General features: G+C 39.7%; 1 protein-coding gene and 1 long non-coding RNA gene across 5 annotated transcripts in view; one reads left to right on the top strand and one right to left on the bottom strand.

The window, feature by feature from the left end:
- Positions 1-388: 388 nt before the first annotated feature.
- LOC125238437 (protein Skeletor, isoforms B/C) overlaps positions 389-19753 on the bottom strand; it is a 135568-nt gene continuing 116203 nt past the window's right edge. For 2 of the 4 annotated variants that reach the window (XM_048145782.1, XM_048145785.1), the window contains 5 exons: positions 5834-5944; positions 5399-5558; positions 4590-4783; positions 3873-4100; positions 389-3045 (listed from right to left, as the gene is read on the bottom strand). In XM_048145782.1, the coding sequence (XP_048001739.1) occupies positions 562-3045; positions 3873-4100; positions 4590-4783; positions 5399-5558; positions 5834-5944 (3177 nt within the window). In that variant the 3' untranslated portion in view covers positions 389-561. The remainder of the gene's footprint in view (positions 3046-3872; positions 4101-4589; positions 4784-5398; positions 5559-5833; positions 5945-19753) is intronic. The other 2 variants (XM_048145784.1, XM_048145786.1) reach the window with 2 other exon arrangements.
- On the top strand, positions 7067-10408 carry LOC125238438. Its single transcript, XR_007178446.1, has 2 exons — positions 7067-8338; positions 9676-10408. It is a non-coding gene; the product is annotated as an uncharacterized LOC125238438 (long non-coding RNA).

Below are 19753 nucleotides of genomic sequence, written 5' to 3' on the forward strand. Positions count from 1 at the left end.
CATATATTTCTGATCAGGATTTATTTACATAATTTAGCTTTACTCTTGAAATACCGAGTGTTTAGACCGGGTCTTCATTAGACGACCTTCCTTTTTGTATATATGTTAAGCTTAAATGATTTCTGTCTTATCCAAGGTTGTAGTGGCAAAGACTATGTTGGATATGCTGTTCTTGGCATGTACCTAAGTATTATTACTGTAGCGCTGTGCATAAATAAGTATCTTAGTAGTACAACTAGGCGTTTATTAGGTCTCTTTTCGTACTTACGTATATTTTTTGAAACTTAATATTTTTAAAAGTAGTTTTTAATCATAATCAAATTCGTATAATTGTAATTATAATAATAATTTGATCTGTCATGACATGATAGAAAATTAAAACAATGTAAAAAGTAAAACTAATTTATTATTAAAACGTAAAAAAATATTTACAAAACCTTATACTAATGGAGTATTGACTGCTTTACGCGTAAAAGATGTTGGTAACAGTGTGCACCAAGATACATCAAGGATAGACGAAGACAGGCCACGCTCAAATGCAATTAATGGCAAGGCTTAAACTTAATCCAATAAATAGTCAAATAAATAACAAATTATAAAAGTCTCAGCAATATCGTTAGAAAGCTTAACTAGATTTGTCGACCACGTGTGTGCTGCTGTATTAGATATAGTCTTTTTACCAACGTCGAAGTCTACTTGATTTTTTATTGAACTGACCCCAACCGTAGCCGGTTGCTCTTCTACTTCCCCCCTTTCAAATAGAGTATCTTTTGTATCTCTTCTTTGCCTATTTGACGATTGCTCTCCTGCCTCTTCCTCTTCCTCTTCCTCATCATCATCATATTCCATATTTTCGTCATCGTCAGTTGATTGTGATGATGAAACTGTAACTTCGTCAATTTTACTTTCTTCTGCTTTTAACGCATCAGTCTCATCTTCTTTATTTAATTCCTCAAAACCAACTACTTTTAAAGGACTTTTTGATGCCTTATCTTTTTGTAATTGTTCTACTACTTCCGTTGGTAAATCTCCTTTATATGGTCCAAATTGTGGCTTCTTAAGTAGTAATTCGGTAACTGACGGTACCTTGGATGAAAACAATTTGGTACCACTGGTTGAGGCCGAAATGATTGAAGGGGCAGGTACAGAAACTAATGTCGCACCAGAAACAGTTTTCCCGTCGTAAGTTGTAAATGTCTGTTCTGGTGTCGGTGCTTGTTTTATAGATTGTGGCTTGTTACGTGACTTCGGGTCAGGAGGTAGATACTGAGGACTCACTCTGTCAGATTCCATTACCATATCTGGGACATCCTTCTCCATATTCTTTTCACTAAAAAGTTCGTCTGTTTTATCATTGTCTTGCACATAAAATGGATATGGTCGTTCTTCCTTAGCGTGATTGCTGGGGAATAGTTCTGTAGTAGTTGCTTTTTCTGCATTTTCACTGATATGATCGAGTGGCGATGGTATAAACATAGGTTCGAATGACTGAGTCAAGGTTTCACTAGGAGGATAAGCCTGACTTGATGTTGGTAATGAGATACCTTGAGGAGCCTCTACGTAGTCTTCTTCAACATCAGTGTCTTGTCTTCTGTTAGAACTGTCACCAAAATTCGTTATTCTATCCTCACTAGCCATCAGCGGTTCTCTAATTATAGGTTTAAAGCCACTCTCAACGACTATTGAATCAGGCTTGAAGCCAGTATTGACTGCAGGTGCCAGTGGCGTAGGGTCAACTGATTGTCCCATGAAATCAGAAGACTTCATATCGGTTTCAGTGTTACCTGGTAGTGACTCGACTGGTTTTATCCTGATGCGAGGTGGGTTTGTTGGACGAGGGGGTTCAGTTGTCGGTCTAGGTCTCATAACTTCAGGCCTCGGTCTGTTTGGAGCCATCTGCTGATCTAAAGGCACAGGATTTTCCATCGGTTTTCCTAATATAATTTGACCTGGTCGGCTTATAGTTAATTGTGGTTCACTGGGCTGTGCAATAACTAAATCACTAAGCCCTGGGAGAGTAATTTGACTTTTAACAACGTGATTCGCTATTATGTCGCTCTTGCCAAGACTTAACGTCTGTGTCTTAATGGGCGGCTGAATATTTGAAAGAGACGACATAGACGGTCTGCCCATTATAATACCTTGCACTGGCCCAGAAGGTACTTGGCTCACAGGTGGTTGTAGTGAATGACTGAAACCTGGCTTCAATGGTTTATGTGGAACCAACGGTTTAACCTGTGGAGGCAAAGGTTTTCCCTGAGGCGACAATGGTTTGAGTGGTAAATGTCCATAGTTTGATGTATTAGGTGGCCGAACGGGCGGTCCACGGTTCATGTATTTCTTCTTCTGGGAATGCGTCGGCATAGATAGAGGGTAGCCCGGATTACTTTGGTGCCTATCTGGATGTGGCGGTCTCATATTCGGTGGAGGTCTACGGAGCTTTAATTCTGGGGGCGTTTTCCTAAACGGGTGTCCCATACCTGGCGGTGCATTTGAGCCAGGGCGAAGTACCGCCTGCAACGTTATCGGCTTCTGATTAGGTTGCAGCAAGTAGTTTTCAGGCATTTTCCCGGGTTCTATCACATACTCGTCTCCCTCCCTCATGGGTTGTTCCGGTAAGAACTCCTTGACATCTTCATGCACCTGGTACTGATGCGGTTTGGGTTTGTCTCGATTCATTTCATCCTTCATGCTGGACTCTAAGTTCTCGACGACGTCGATGACATCCCTGATCTGTCCGGCGCCGATCGGCAATCCATACTCCTGGTATAGCTGGTTGGAAGGCTCCGGGCGATACCGCACCTCCCCGGTGAGCTTATCGCTACTGAAATCGTTATAAGGTGTTTTCGAGTTGATTATTTTCTCTAGTCGCTTGTGCTCTAATTGGTTATCGGGTTTGACACGACTGTGTACCTGCTGGACGGATTCCTCTCCGAGGAGGTCAGGCGCCACCACTCGCTCGACCACGCGGCTTTCCTCGCTGTCGAGCGCGTCACACTCGTCAACCACGTTTATTTTCCAACCGAGATGTCGGTGGGTGAAACACTGAAACATTAAACAAACGTTAGCATCCAAAAAAATATTTTTATCACAGAAATGTCACCGATCCGTTATATACAGTTCAACCTGAGTACACAGTCATGCGAAACAGAGAAGACTTGAAAGGCTGAAACAGAAAACAGAGCGAAGGTTATGTACATACAGATAGATGAGTGAAATGAAGTGATAGTGTCATGTATGTGAGCGTTGAACGAGTATTATTGTCAGTAGTTTGTCAGTGTTAATTATTTTTTTATTAACTGATGAATTTTTAATCATAGTTTCCAATAACTCGTTGATAAAACCTTGAAGCAAGTATGAATGAATATGTACTGTATTCAATTTTAATAAAGTTATCAAAACTTTCTTCAAAACTTTTCAACTCTTATAAGAACTGCCAACTGCTAAAGGATCGATTTCCTCGATTACATTCAAGGTATTAAATCGACGGTCACAAAATACAAAAATATGTACACTAATACCCTAAGGTCGTGCAAACATATTTCTGACACTCTCCCATATCTTGTCTAAGTACAGCGGGACAATTTCGACTGGGAAACAAATGCAACTGATCCATTTTTTTCCATGTTTTACAATGTTTGCATTATTAATTAGTGTCCAATGGTTATACATATATGGTACGCTTGATCAGTGGATACATGTGGAACTCAACTTAATAGTGTAATAATGGGAAAAATGGATCAGTTACAATTGCCTCTCAGTCGGCATTAGGGTCCGCTGTACCTTATACCTAAAAATATCTTTTAACCCAAAATGGAGATAATGAATATATAACCAATGGATGAACATGGAACCCATCACCTAAATCTAACCTGGTAATAGACGGTATCAGGCGTATGCTTGTCCGGGGTCCAGGTAATAACTCCAGGGTCCCCTTGCTCGCAGACCAGGGTCAATGACCTCTGGTAGGCTCCGAAGCTCGGGTATTCATCGGCCTCTGGTCCATCTTTATTGGGGGTCCAGTTACAGAGGCGGCCAATGCCTGTTGGAATTAGTTCGCCGGTGCGTGAGCGGCGCACGCCTGCGTAGATTTCGACACCCTGAAATACAAATGTCAGTTATTGCTCATTTTCATAAAATTTTGCAAAGAGGCTTTTTCTTGCCCATCAGAGGGGAGCAAAATCGTACTTTTTACCCCGGTTAGGAGGGTCTATTTTAAATTAAAATTGTAAAAAAGAATGACAGATAGCAACTGCAGTTGCCAAAAGCATGTGACTGGTTAAGGACCTGTTTCACAGCTGCAAATTTTATGGAAATACAAAATACAAAAAAAAGCGTTGGTAGAAGGGGATGGTATCGCTCTGCCATCGTAAAAAAGATCATTCTTAAATTTTTGATAGGTGAATAGAGAGACAGATCATACCTGCTTCTCAGTCTCAGTCTTATGGAAATACCCCCAACATGATCGTTAGTGATGTAGAAGAGTGAGTAGAAGGGATGATACCGTTCGGGTTTAGAGACGTTCTCCCCGCCTTTATCTACGAAGAACACGAAGGTAGATAGATGGAGAGATAGAAAGTGGTAAGTACCTGTTTCTCAGCTTCAGTTTTATGGAAGTACCCCCCAACAGGGTCGTTGGTGATATAGAAGGGATGGTACCGAGCTGGTTGCGAAGCGTCTTCTCCGCCTTCCGTCACGAAGGTGTACTTGCGGCCGCGGACAACATTGATTTCGGGGATGAGGAGACCGTTGATGTACCAGGATATGCCCCAGCCGACATGACCTGTAAGTTTGACGATCATATCAATTGGATAAATAAATTAATATCAGAGTACATTCTTACACAGTTTGACTCCGTTCCACAGCTCAAGAAGGCTTGTGTTCTGACTACTCAGACAACGATATTCATACAATAAATAATTTAAGTGTGTCTAGTCATCACACATTTTAACTTGTATTGAATACGGAACTTTACTGAAGAGAACGGGACAAAATTGAAACGAACTGAACTAGTCGTCATTGAATGGTATCGAAATTAACTGAGTACTGAGTTAGACAGGAATGCACTTTCAATGTTTTGAGATTTGATATTTAAAGGATTTTTTTATCAAACAGAGACGAGACCAGATTTTCTCATAATGCCGATATTTTTCGGTTCATTGAGCTCAAAATCACTAGCAGATTCAATTCTGATGATCAAATATTTGTATTGAGATTATAAAATTCACCAAAATAATCCGTCCGTAATGGAACGAACACTTTGACTAATTTTTTATTACTTGCTAAAATTCTGTCGATTCTGAGAAAAAAAAAATGTTTTGCTCTATCAAGTGCAATCGATTCTATAACTCACTTATTTCTCTATTTATTTAAAGTAAGATTAACTTTTTTGTCCTACCTGTGATAGCAGGGTATCCCTGCTTCCCACCAGTGGGCCCCATCTGAGCGTAGAACACCCCGTCTTCAGGTTCATTGCACTGGATCGGCGGGATCTCCCAGGGGACCACCTTGGTGTCAGTAGGCTTGGGAGTCGGCACTGGGTTAGGCTTTATTGGTTGCTGTAATATAAATATGAGTGATAGGTTTATTTCTTTTGTAGAACTAGGCTAGATTCGCAATAAAGAATATAAAAAAATATTTTATCGCCGACTGTACTTTTCTTTCAACAGTCATCTAATGGGTGAATCCACGTAAAAGTAACGTGAGTCACGACTTCATTGAGTGTTTATCTAGATTATCAGATAATCTTGGCCTCCAAAGATTCTTTGGATCGCAGAGCCATACTAGTTATTTATTCCAAAACAAAGGTGGTAGACCGTCTTTAATAACTAACCTCTGCAGGCTGCGGTTTCGGGCGAATTGGCTCCTGTTCGCGTTCATCTTCTCCTTCTGGCATGGGGCAGTTCCACACAGGCGGTCGACCGAATTCGATGAACTTGTCTCCCTGGAAACATTCGGGAAAGTTAGGAGACAACAATATTAGTGAAGAAAACACTGGATTTTACTTGGAGTTGCTGAACTCCAACTTGCACTTGTTGCAAACCCTGTGGCGGGTTCGAAAACGCCTAGTTACTTTTCGAGTTGGAAGGTAAGATGACAGGCGCTTTCGTAAAACCATAGACTAAACTAAATAAAGGAAGACGTGTAACTCAGTACATCGTTTTATATGTTTGACTCGTAAAACAATAGATGGCATTACTATACTCTCGCGACAAATGGTATTGTTCAATTCACGAAATAATTTCATTTAAATGACCTAAGTCGTATTATTTCAAAATTTGGAACATGATCGTACAACATTATCACTATATAACACCGAAATTAACAAAAACAATTAAGTCATTTTTTACCAATCGGGTACTTGAATCAGATTCAATTCATGGGAAGTGTTTTGTACGTTTGATGACTAATAGCAAACATTATAATCCGGTAGATGGCGCGTATGCAAGATGCACAAAACTGCATGCTAACCAAAATTGCCATATTGAAGATAACAGTTTTAGTATTTGTTTTGAGTTTTTAGTAATATATTATTCCAAGATAGTTCTAAATTACCTTGGACGTACATTCCAGAATAGGCAAAATATGCTACGTAAAATATTACAACACTAAGTGCGTTTTCACATTATTCGATCAGATATCGGATGTAGGAAGGATTTCAAAGGCGAAAATCGAAAAAAGGCGGCTTAAATATATGGGATATCGGTCCTACATCTGATATCGGATCGGATAATGTGAAAACGCACTAAGACGGAAGTATTATTTTCTGATTATTTAATTTTTATTGCATTACATTACAAACAAGCATACGGCCCGCCTGATGTAAAGCGGTCACCGTAACCTATGGACGCCTGCAACTCAAACAGTGTCAAAAGCGCGTTGCCACCCTATTAGAAACATGTACACTCCCTTTTGCTGTGTTAAGTACACAGCAAAAAGGAATGTACAAGTTCTAAGGAGGGTTCGGGTAGCCGACGACTCAAAGGACAATAGACGGAACAAGTTAGTTCCGTAAGTGCTCCCGTCATCAACACACCGCACCCTCGTTGAGCTCTGGCACCCTTACTCACCGGCAGGAACACAACACTATGAGTATAGGGTCTAGTGCTATTATTTATTTGGGGTATTTTTTACATATCGAATATTAATGGGGAATAAAACAATATATTTGTGGGATATTGTTATGCCTCGAATGAAAACCCAGCAATAAACAACGAATAACTTTTAATTAAGCAGCAAATAAGAAATTAACAGATTTTACTAAATTCTTTCACGTTCGATCGCTCATCGTTCAAAACTGTTCTCCCATCGCCTTTCACACCTACTGTCATTCTACTATCATACAACGTTCTGTTTCACGCCATCACCTTACGTTCCGATCCCACATTCTCGGCTGTCCTGCTCTCATATCTGCCCTCAGATGGGCATTTCTCAGTGTTTAAATTTTTTTGTTTTCGATGGCAACAGTTTTACATGAATCCTGTAAGAGTCACATGAAATCCTGTCAATTTAAATAGAAGTCGCGGATTTGTACCAGAAACAAAGAAAACTCATGGTTCGGGTACTAATGCTGCCACCGAAATCAAAAAAGTTGAAACACTCTGAGAAATGCCCAGATATACTTCAACGTTCATTCATCTAACTACATCTCATTCATTCAACATTACATTTCAACATAAATTGAAAAACATCCGACAATATAAGCATTAGATATAAAAACAATAACTGTAACAACTTTTAGCATTTTACAACACAACAACATTTTAAATATTCACCAAACTTACTAAACTTAATAAAGTAACAAATCAAGTTAACTTTTAGGCACCAAGAATTTCTTACACGAGATAAAGTTTCATCTTCACAGTACTTCTGAAAGCTCTTTTCTTTAATGCTTTACCTCGGGCAAAGGTAATATGTATAGGGTCACCAAACGTCTGCCGCTGCAACTGCCACTTGCTAATCACCTCTGCTCTAGATGTCGACTTCATCGGGTAGGGCCACACACACTTGGTGAACGCATCAACAACTGTAATTGTGTGATCGTAGGGCTTCTTCGTCTCAGTGAATGCCCTTTTCCTCATTCTCATAGCAAAATGACCATTACTATGCACCTTATATGCAACTTCCTTCCCCATTACCTTAGGCACCACCGTTTGCTGTTGGTCTCCTTTGTTTGGCATGCCATTTTCCAAACACAAGTCATTATAGTCACCATCTTTCAAAACTTAATTATTAATTAAGTAATTTATCTATGCCTATATTTGACATCTTAGCTGTGTAATTTATAAAATGTAATAAATTGACTCAATCCTTGTGTATATTTGTAATGAATTATTGTGTAACAAACATTGAGTAATTATTACTTCGTATAGAGGAGCTATAGCAAACAACGAACGTGTCACAGCCTGTAAGCTGAAGGCGGGGCGAGGGGGCGGGGTGTGAACCAATGGCCTGCTTCCGTAACGTCGCAAGCGCTACGATTTTACTCGGCGCTTACGACCTTTCGGTCGCGATGATGAGCCCTGCATAGAGTGCATAGATTAGAAGTCGTAGTATAGAAGTGACATGGGTTTACATGGGCATTTTTTAAATTTATGACTCTCAATTAGCGTGAGTTGTTAACAAAAAACATAAATCGCTGTTAGTTTTGTAATGATAATCAAGCTTGAAATCTGTATTTAAAACTTTTTTCACGTTCTAAATTTAGATTATAGCTTAGTATAATTCACGATGTTTTTATTGAAATTCCATGCTTAATTATCGTTGCAAAACTGACAGCGATTTAAATTTTTTAACAACTCGAGTCCCAATTTTTTTAAATGCCTACATTTTTTAAAGCTGCATACGGACTGAGCGTACATGTGTACACGTAGCCGCAACTGGATATTAGTTATTTATGTGACATTTGCATAATGGTAGGCATTAAAACATGAGTGTTGTTTTTGTTGTGTTAATAAGATAACATGAGTGTTTTAATGCCTAATTATGTATAGTCGCACACATAACTTTATCTACATCCATGTATGTATGGGCGCGGGTTTATCGTCCCATAGAAAATTTGAATTTCGCGCGTTTTTATACTCTCATAATTTGCTTGACCGTCTACTTACCCAAATTCATTCAGGCATGTTAGGTAATGCACTTACATTTACATACTCACATGAAATTCGACACGCGTATTGAGAATCTGTTATAGACCGACATGTCGGAAAACTGTGCAATTCTGACAATAATAATTAAATAACCTTTTTTGCGTCGATAAATGTATATAATTTAATGTATGATAGGAAACTTGAACTAACTTGCGATATTGTCACGTCTGCTTTTGTTGCATTTTTTACTCTTTGGTTTCAACGAAACATGGCCGCCGCAACATGGCGCTTCGACATGAGTTTATATTGATACATTTTTTAAAAAGTAAGCGTGTTTAAACAAAAATGCAGTAAACCTACGTATGAAAAGTCCCTCCTTGGCTTTTGTTACATTATCCTGAGCAGTTTGTACAGTACCTCACTACACATGACGGCATTATTTAGACGAAATATTTTCATTGCGATACGTCAATCTACCACAGCCGTTCGGCACAGACTAAGCGCGTTTGTGCTGATCAGCTCTAAGTGTTGTTACACAAAATCAAGTTGAGGTGCCCTCTCTAGTTAACATAATTACTCAAAGGTAACAAATTATATTGACATTTTATTGTACATACTTTAAATAATTGTTAAATATTGCATGCCTTGCTTGGTAGAACATAAGAACTGCTTTTCAATGTTATCATCTTATGTAATCTCACTATGTTCTTGCAATAAACGATTGACTATTGGCTATAAAATCAGCTGTTTAGTCGCATTGAGCTCTTCATTTCGCCACAGGGATAATTATCATCTTTCAGAGTGATCTTGAGCTCGATCGGCGCTTCCTTAGTCTGCATACTCGACAACCAAATGCTCGACGTTTTCCTAACAGTACCATCGCGATCAGAAACAGTGAAGTTCTCACTCACGCAATCCACTTTAAATTCGTCGAAAGAGTTTTTGTTGATTAGGTTATATCCACTGCCAGAGTCTATTAACGCCTGCGTTTCTACGTCACATAAACTTTAAAGGTTTTAGTAGTTTTCGTCTTCATATCATCTACATTATCGTATTAAGTATTTTGTTGCAATGTTTACATCGTGCCGACAACTGTTTCCGCCATGTTGACAGCTGTCTCGTCATTGGCCAATATTCCAATCATGACCGCTTGTCGACGAATATCTGTCGCCGCGGACTGCTTTACCGATGGAGCCGCTTGCTAATTCGCCTTTTCTCCCGAGCCATAGGTGCAACACTGCTTTACCGACGGATCTGCGCAACCAGCATGGTCGCGCGATAGACGATAAAATATCAGGCCGTCCCTATCGCACTTACATATAGTGCGATTGGGACGGCCTGCTATTTTATCACTTATCGAGCGACCATAATTGCTTGCCAGGTCTTCGAAGGACACTCGCTGAGTCGCTGCTTATATTATTATTATTATTATTATTATTTATATAATTCAGGCAGGCAGTTGAAAAAACAACTGATATGGCCTGTATCCTGGTATCTTTTTCTAGGTTTATCTCATATTATTATCGTCGTTCTAAGGGATGAAATTATAATATCCTTGGAATTTTTAATTCTATTTTGATGTGTACTGTTACTATGTATTTTTCTGTATCAGAAAAACATATTATTTCTGACTTTCTGGCATAGGAATTTCAAAGTGGCCATATAAAGCGATCTTTCCCAACTTTGGCAACTTGTATCTTAAAAAATGCTACTCCGATTTCAATGTGGTCTTCAGTTTTCAACTACAAATTTATCTGTCTTTGATTTAAAAAAACTCGCATATCGACATTGTACATTTTGTCTGTCATTCTTTGAAGTTATTCAGTGCGAGACGTAAATTTACTTTTTTTTTTAATTTTTTTCTTACTTTTCTTTCAAAAATTTTTTCTTTGTATTTTTTTTAATTACACAAATTAATACCTTTCATTTGAGATACGTTTTGTCAAAATCGGACTACACAATAAAAAGATAGAATTTTTTTAATTTTCATAAAACACCTCGCTACGCTCGGCTTCCTAAGGGATGAAATTTCAATATCCTCGGAAAAAATCGTTTACTATGATGTCTACTATCACCATGCAAAGCGGCTTGCTTCCATCCAAAAGTGCAGCTTTTTTTTCATAACTTAGTATGACTAGAAGTCGCATGGTATTTATGCCAGATCATTTGGCCGGGTCCTTCACCGTGCCAGAACAGTGCAAAGTGGTAAAAAAAGAACCAAAAATGGTTCTAGAGGCAATCTGTCATTTTTACCAGTAAAAGATGAGGGTCTAAATAGCCATGGAAATTTTTTTGCCTTGTAGTTTCCTCGCTATAGTGAGGGGAAAAGTTTTGTGTTACACTCGGGTGCAAATGTATTTTACTTCTCGTGTGTTAAAAAACTCGCAAGTTCAGGATTCTACTCTCGAACCACTCGCTTCGCTCGTGATTCACCTATAGAATCCTTACACTCGCTCGTTTTTCAACTCCACACTCGGCGTTAAACTCGGTGTTGGTCATGATTAGAGAAGCATCTGAGCACCTTTCCAGGTTGCCTCATGGACCTACTCCAAAATCCTGCCAGCTCTTGGACCATAATCATTGCAAAAAAACACTTCAGTCCTTTAGTACATGATCTTCTTGACACGGCGGCAAGTGATTGGAGAGTCGAGTAGGTAGATAAGATAGGTACTTCCCTATGGGCCTATCGGTTTTATAAACACACATACAACAAGTAGGCGCGAAAAATTTATACTTACTTTTCTATGATTCAAATTCACATCATATTTTATTTTTCTAATATTCAACTAGGTAGATAAAAAAAAGTGAAAAACAACAACATAATTATTTTTAAACAAATTTAAAAAAAAAACGGAGCTGGGTCTCGAACCTGAGATCTCAAAAATGCAAGTCAAATACTCTAACCCCTGAGCCAAAAAACGAGGTGCCGCCGCCTCGAAATATTGAATCATATTCAGTTATGGTTACTCGGCAATGTAATTAGTTATTATCTCACTAGACGGCACTTTTAAACATTGAAAATAGCGCCATCTGTAAATAACTCGAAAACTAAGAGGTACCAGCGACGATAACTCACGTTTAAGTAGGCCATGTAGCGATGTACTGAGTTACCAATCTTTCTTGATTTATCTATGGTAAAACTAGTGCCTACACCAAATCTTGGGATTAGGTTGTCAAAGTGGACCCCAAGCTCCTATGAGCCTGGGGTCCGCTTATTTTGAATCCCACAAATTGTTCGACAATTCATCCCATCAATATCTAAAGCTACCTATTCATACAAAAAAAAAATGTGGCGTGCCGTGGCGAATGCCGGTATAACGCAAGGAGAATGATGGGAGTTCAATAAAACTTTCACCGCCCCTTTCCTCCCGTCGGTGTCGTAGCATCGACTAAAACCTATATTAGGTTCATAATGGTGGCAATGGGCTAGCAACCTGTTACAACATTAACAATTTCATTTTCCCCTCACTAGCTCGGAAACACGTGTTTTGTCCTTTAATACCAGCGGACCTGATTAAATTTGACCTTGAATATAGTAATTTTTTCTGCTTTAAAATTGATGTCATAGTTTCGTTTTCTTTCAACCCCTTATTTGCCAAGAGTGGCACTGAAACTTGAGTAGTTTTATGTGCTCTGCCTACCCCTTTATGGGATACAGGCGTGATTGTATGTTTGTATGTATGTATGTTAGAATTGATAAGAGTGAGTGAATCTAGCGATGACGATGTTTTACCACCTGTGGAACTACTGGAAGCAGTGATAAACGCGTATTTTGCGTTGTACTTTCCTCGCTATAGCAAGGGGAAAAGTTTTGTGTTACACTCGGGTGCAAATGTATTTTACTTCTCGTGTGTTAAACAAATTGCAAGTATAGAATATAATCTTTTTTTTTCAACTATAGAATCCTTTCACTTGCTCGTTTTCCAATTCCACACTCGGCGTTAAAATACAACTTTGCACCCTTGTATAACAAATAACTATTTCTTTCCACCCCTTAGCTAAGAGTGACATGCAACTTGAGAAATTTCATGTATTTTAATACTTATTTACAAATACAAACTACGGTATGTGCGCCTAGCACAAAATATCTCAAAAACTACCGATTGGATACTAGTAGTGACATCTTACATTGTTGCTACAACTATTTAATCTAAGAGCGCTTACTCGCTAGGCGCACTTTTCTATTTTCATCTACCTCATTTATTCTTCAATTTTTTTTTTTTTAACCTAGCCTATAATGGTGTCCCACTGCTGGGCAAAGGCCTCTCCCCTTAACCTCCATGACTCCCGGTTTAGTGCCTCTTCCGGCCAGTTGGTAAGGAAGGTGTCTAGGTCATCCCTCCATCTCCTTCTGGGCCTGCCGCGTCCGCGCTCTATTTGTGGCATCCACTTGGTGGCTACACTAGCCCATTTGTGAGGATGCATGCGGCAGACGTGACCAGCCCAGTCCCATTTGAGCCTGGCAGTCCTCTCGCCGACGTCGGCAATGCGGGTTTTTGAACGCAGCGTGTGGTGTTCAATAAATCAGTATAATAAGCTTTTGCAAAATCATGCGACGGCCAAACAGTAGAATTTTCCCGTATAAATAGATGGAACTAATTCTCTTTTGACTTAAAATTTATTGCCGCTTAAATTTAGCCTGCATGTGGAATTTGCAACATGTACGTAATTACCTCGGTAATTTTCGCTGGTAGTTTTAATTAGATTTTCATTGTTCAACAGAACATAAATTACTCTAATACAATTTTATTCCCTTTTGCGTAAAAATATAGGTTCTTTTCTACAAAATATACCATTTTTGGAAAAAAAAGATGAAAATGTTTCTTTCTTTTTATGGGCCATCACCTGATTTTGTTGGAAGTCAAAGACTTTCTTTTTTGTTTCAAGAAAATTCAGTTTTTTTTTTTCATATACATAGGTACAAAAAAGTTTTGCTAAATTATGTTTGTCGACACTAAATAACCTCAGGGGGCCGATTTTTTAATCTCGGCCATTCGATTTCATGAAATTCGTTCAATAATATCTCCACTACTAGCGATTTAAATTCAACTAACAGAATCGAAAACGAGTGGTCATTAGCACTAGTTTTAAAATTACTAGCCGTCCTTTTTAGGGTTCCGTACCAAAAAGGTACAACAGGAACCCTTATGGTGCGACTCTGTCCGTCTGTCTGTCCGTCTGTCACATTGTTAAATATCTCGAGAACTACTTATGCTATCGATATGAAATTTGGAATAGTTATAAACATTGTGAACCTCTACAAGTTGAAAGTATTTTTTTTTAATTAATTAATATAAATGATAGAAAATGGACCAAATGAAAGGGGGGCAAACTGAAAATTTCAAGTAACTAGGTCAAGTGGGGTATCGTTAGAAAGAGCTCAAATTGTACATATCAAAACTATTTTTTATAATTTTTTGGTTGTGGAAAAAAAATGTTTTTTGAAGGAAAATGTAAAAAAAAATACCGTTCCCCCCCCCCCCCTTATCTCCGAAATTTACCAACAGAAATGTATGAAATTTTCACCAAACATGGGTATTATAATGAATATTACAGGAAAAATAAAATCGTATACGTATCTTGAAAACTTTTTTATTTATTTATAAAACACCTTTCAGATTTACATTTTCAATTTCAACACCCTTGCGGGTGTTTATTGTACCTGTATTTTTTAACAAAATAACAATGAAATTACCTGCTTTCAAGTAGAGGCGAAATGGTTAAAATCGGTTCACGCAATAAACAATTATTCCATAAAAATCATCTTCCATACTAGCTGGCGCGCATTAGTTTACTCAATTTGCCGATAGATGTCGCTGTACGTTGAACGCTCATTTCCTACATCGCGTTTTTCCTGATATAATGAGGTCGGTTCAGGAGCGTCGATGCGACATGTCGTAAGTCGTAAACTATTGAAGCCGAATAGTCTTGATTTTATTTGGACGTTGTCTACCAATAAAATTGTATATTAAAATATTACTTGTTATGTGGGAAATTGAGTCTTGAGGGATTTAGTAAAATCTGTAGAGTTCTATGAATAACATTTTGATGATTCAACTATTGAAAGTTTGTACGGAACCCTCGGTGAGCGAGTCCGACTCGCACTTGACCGGTTTTTTTAAAAATAGCATTACGTCGTTTTCCACAGACTTTCGAACGGCGAATTCGTGCGTTCGAAATTCAAAAATCGATCCTCTAAAGTCAAAGTTTAGGAATAAAAAGCCTCTGGTTCTCGCTAAGGTTCTCGCCCAGAATGTTGCGAGAGGCCATTGAGATCAAGAAATATCCAAACTTTAATAGAGAGGATGGCTTTACTTTACCACCGGCTTGGGATCCAGTAGTACATCTGATAATGGAACAAGCACGACGAAGGCTGTGAGGCATTTGTGTTGTATGGTGTTGGACATTTGCAGTTTGTTTCTTTGTCAATTTTGTGTAGATTAATTGGTTAATTATTTTTTAACGGAGTAATGGTAAAATTTTTTGAATATTGTATAACTAGCTTTATTAATAGTGTGTGAACCTGCCTTAGAAATCTATATTATTTGTGGTCATGGTTCGTTAATATTAACACGCTTTTATTAGGTCGTCGTGTATGTAACTATGTATGTAATGGAATCTAAGGAAGCTAATTTAACCATCTTCCAGGAGTCGTAGCGTAATGAAAATTGGCAGCTATATGTAGTTCCGATGACAATACAATAATATGGTACTGTTGAGCTGATCTGATGATGGAGTCGGAAGATATGAACTGGAACTACATGATGGAACATCGTATCATAGCCGTTTTTGGGTTTCTTAGAAAAGTCTTGTAATGAACTTTGACTACAATTAGGTTTCAAGGTCTGATGATGAAGCCGAAAGATATGAACTGGAACTACATGATGGAACATCGTATCATCGCTGTTTTTGGGTTTCTTAGAAAAGTCTTGTAATGAACTTTGACTACGATTAGGTTTCAAGGTCTGATGATGGAGCCGGAAGATATGAACTGGAACTACATGATGGAACATCGTATCATAGCTGTTTTTGGGCTTCTTAGAAAAGTCTTGTAATGAACTATACCTACGATTAGGTTTCAAGGCCTGATGATGGTGCCGGAAGATAAGAACAGAAAAGGGGGGGCTTGAGGGGGGAAGCATGAAAGAAAGATCAACGTAGTATTTAAAGTAAGTTGGGTTAGCGTTTTCTTGTGACCTTTCAGAGCAAACAAAGGGAGGCTCGGGGGGCGAAGACCCCCGCATAAAAGAAAGATCAACGTTGTATTTAAAATAAGTTGGGTTAAGGTTTTCTTGTGATCCTTAAGAGTAAAGAAAAGGGGGGCTCGGGGGGCGAAGCCCCCGCATGAAAGAAAGATCAACGTAGTATTTAGAATAAGTTGGGTTAGCGTTTTCTTGTGACCTTTAAGAGCAAACAAAGGGGGGCTCGGGGGACGAAGCCCCCCGCATGAAAGAAAGATCAACGTAGTATTTAAGATAAGTTGGGTTAGCGTTTTCTTGTGACCTTTAAGAGCAAACAAGGGGGGGCTCGGGGGCGAAGCCCCCGCATAAAAGAAAGATTAACGTAGTATTTAAAATATTGGGTTAGCGTTTTCTTGTGACCTTTCAGAGCAAACAAAGGGGGGCTCGGGGGGCGAAGCCCCCCGCATAAAAGAAAGATCAACGTTGTATTTAAAATAAGTTGGGTTAAGGTTTTCTTGTGATCCTTAAGGGTAAAGAAAAGGGGGGCTCGGGGGGGGGGGGCGAAGCCCCCCGCATGAAAGAAAGATCAACGTAGTATTTAGAATAATTTGGGTTAGCGTTTTTTTGTGACCTTTAAGAGCAAACAAAGGGGGCTCGGGGCGAAGCCCCCGCATGAAAGAAAGATCAACGTAGTATTTAAGATAAGTTGGGTTAGCGTTTTCTTGTGACCTTTAAGAGCAAACAAAGGGGGGCTCGGGGGGCGAAGCCCCGCTTAAAAGAAAGATAAACGTTGTATTTAAAATAAGTTGGGTTAAGGTTTTCTTGTGATTCTTAAGTGTTAGAAAAGGGGGGCTCGGGGGGCGAAGCCCCCCGCATGAAAGACAGATCAACGTAGTATTTAGAATAAGTTGGGTTAGCGTTTTCTTGCGACCTTTAAGAGCAAACAAAGGGGGGCTCGGGGGGCGAAGCCCCCCGCATGAAAGAAAGATCAACGTAGTATATAAGATAAGTTGGGTTAGCGTTTTCTTGTGACCTTTAAGAGCAAACAAAGGGGGGCTCGGGGGGCGACGCATAAAAGAAAGATCAACGTTGTATTTAAAATAAGTTGGGTTAAGGTTTTCTTGTGATCCTTAAGAGCAAAGAAAAGGGGGGCTCGGGGGGCGAAGCACCCCGCATGAAAGAAATACCAACGTAGTATTTAGAATAAGTTGGGTTAGCGTTTTCTTGTGACCTTTAAGAGCAAACAAAGGGAGGCTCGGGGGGCGAAGCCCCCCGCATAAAAGAAAGATAAACGTTGTATTTAAAATAAGTTGGGTTAGGGTTTTTTTTGTTACCCTTAAGAGTAACGAAAAGGGGGGCTCGGGGGCGAAGCCCCCCGCATAAAAGAAAGATTAACGTAGTATTTAAAATAAGTTGGGTTAGCGTTTTCTTGTGAGCTTTAAGAGTAAACAAAGGGGGGCTCGGGGGGCGCGAAGCCCCCCGCATAAAAAAAAGATCAACGTTGTATTTAAAATAAGTTGGGTTAGCGTTTTCTTGTGACTTTTAAGAGCAAACAAAGGGGGGCTGGGGGGGCGAAGCCCCCCGCATAAAAGAAAGATCAACGTTGTATTTAAAATAAGTTGGTTTAGGGTTTTCTTGTGACCCTTAAGAGTAACGAAAAGGGGGGCTCGGGGGGCGAAGCCCCCCCCGCATAAAAGAAAATCAACGTAGTATTTAAAATAAGTTGGGTTAGCGTTTTCTTGTGACCTTTCAGAGCAAACAAAGGGGGCTCGGGGGCGAAGCTCCCGCATGAAAGAAAGATCAACGTAGTATTTAAGATAAGTTGGGTTAGCGTTTTCTTGTGGCCTTTAAGAGCAAACAAAGGGGGGCTCGGGGGGCGAAGCCCCCCGCATAAAAGAAAGATTAACGTAGTATTTAAAATATTGGGTTAGCGTTTTCTTGTGACCTTTCAGACCAAACAAAGGGGGGCTCGGGGGGCGAAGCCCCCCGCATAAAACAAAGATCAACGTAGTATTTAAAATAAGTTGGGTTAAGGTTTTCTTGTGATCCTTAAGAGTAAAGAAAAGGGGGGCCCCCCGCATGAAAGAAAGATCAACGTAGTATTTAGAATAAGTTGGGTTAGCGTTTTCATGTGACCTTTAAGAGCAAACAAAGGGGGGCTCGGGGGGCGAAGCCCCCCGCATGAAAGAAAGATCAACGTAGTATTTAAGATAAGTTGGGTTAGCGGTTTCTTGTGACCTTTAAGAGCAAACAAATGGGGGCTCGGGGGGCGAAGCCCCCCGCATGAAAGAAAGATCAACGTAGTATTTAAGATAAGTTGGGTTAGCGTTTTCTTGTGGCCTTTAAGAGCAAACAAAGGGGGGTTCGGGGGGCGGAGCCCCCCGCATAAAAGAAAGATCAACGTTGTATTTAAAATAAGTTGGGTTAGCGTTTTCTTGTTACCCTTAAGAGTAACGAAAAGGTGGGCTCGGGGGGCGAAGCCCCCCGCATAAAAGAAAGATTAACGTAGTATTTAAAATAAGTTGGGTTAGCGTTTTCTTGTGACCTTTAAGAGCAAACAAAGGGGGGCACGGGGGGCGAAGCCCCGCATAAAAGAAAGATCAACGTTATATTTAAAATAAGTTGGGTTAGCGTTTTCTTGTTACCCTAAAGAGTAACGAAAAGGGGGGCTCGGGGGGCGAAGCCCCCCGCATAAAAGAAAGATTAACGTTGTATTTAAAAAAAATAAAAAAAATAAAATAAAATATCTTTATTTCAGACCAAAGTCCATACAGTGAGCAAAATACATTTTTAAAAACTTATTCTAATTCTAATTAAAGTGCCTTGGTAACAGCCACATAGGTACACTCAGTTATATGTGTAGGTGGCCACCACCGAGTGCATTCTAGTCCAGTGTATGAGGAGCTGACTATCCCAGCGATCAGCTAAGACGGCCAGAAGGCTGTTCCGGCTGCCACGCAGGCGGCACAAAGATGCCGCGCACCGCGCGCGCAGCATGGCCTGGAAACCATCTACGCGCGCATGCGCGAACATTCCCGATGCACTACACCAGCGCGGCAGCCGCAACAGCGCCCTGAACGCATTGTTATACTGGACGCGGAGGTCACCCAGCGCCCTCTGCGTACAGCTGGCCCATAGTGCACATGTGTATAGTGATGTGCAAAAAGCTTTAAACAAAGTTATCTTGACAGGCACTGTGCATCGCCCGAACCTATGTGCCAGCATGTTCGCCCTGGTCGCCAGCGCCCAGCGCTTAAAATAAGTTGGGTTAGCGTTTTCTTGTGACCTTTAAGAGCAAACAAGATCAACGTTGTATTTACATAAAATAAGTTGGGTAATGGTTTTCCTGTGACCCTTAAGAGCAAATAAAGGGGGCTCGAAAAAAAGAAATACTTAAATTTTGTTTGAATTAGTTGAAATGTGACAATATTTTCTATTCGATTCAAACAAAATCCCACTAGCTGAGGGCTTCAAAACAAT

This window comes from Leguminivora glycinivorella, chromosome 23 (genome assembly GCF_023078275.1).
Source record: "Leguminivora glycinivorella isolate SPB_JAAS2020 chromosome 23, LegGlyc_1.1, whole genome shotgun sequence".
Lineage (NCBI taxonomy): Eukaryota > Metazoa > Arthropoda > Insecta > Lepidoptera > Tortricidae > Leguminivora > Leguminivora glycinivorella.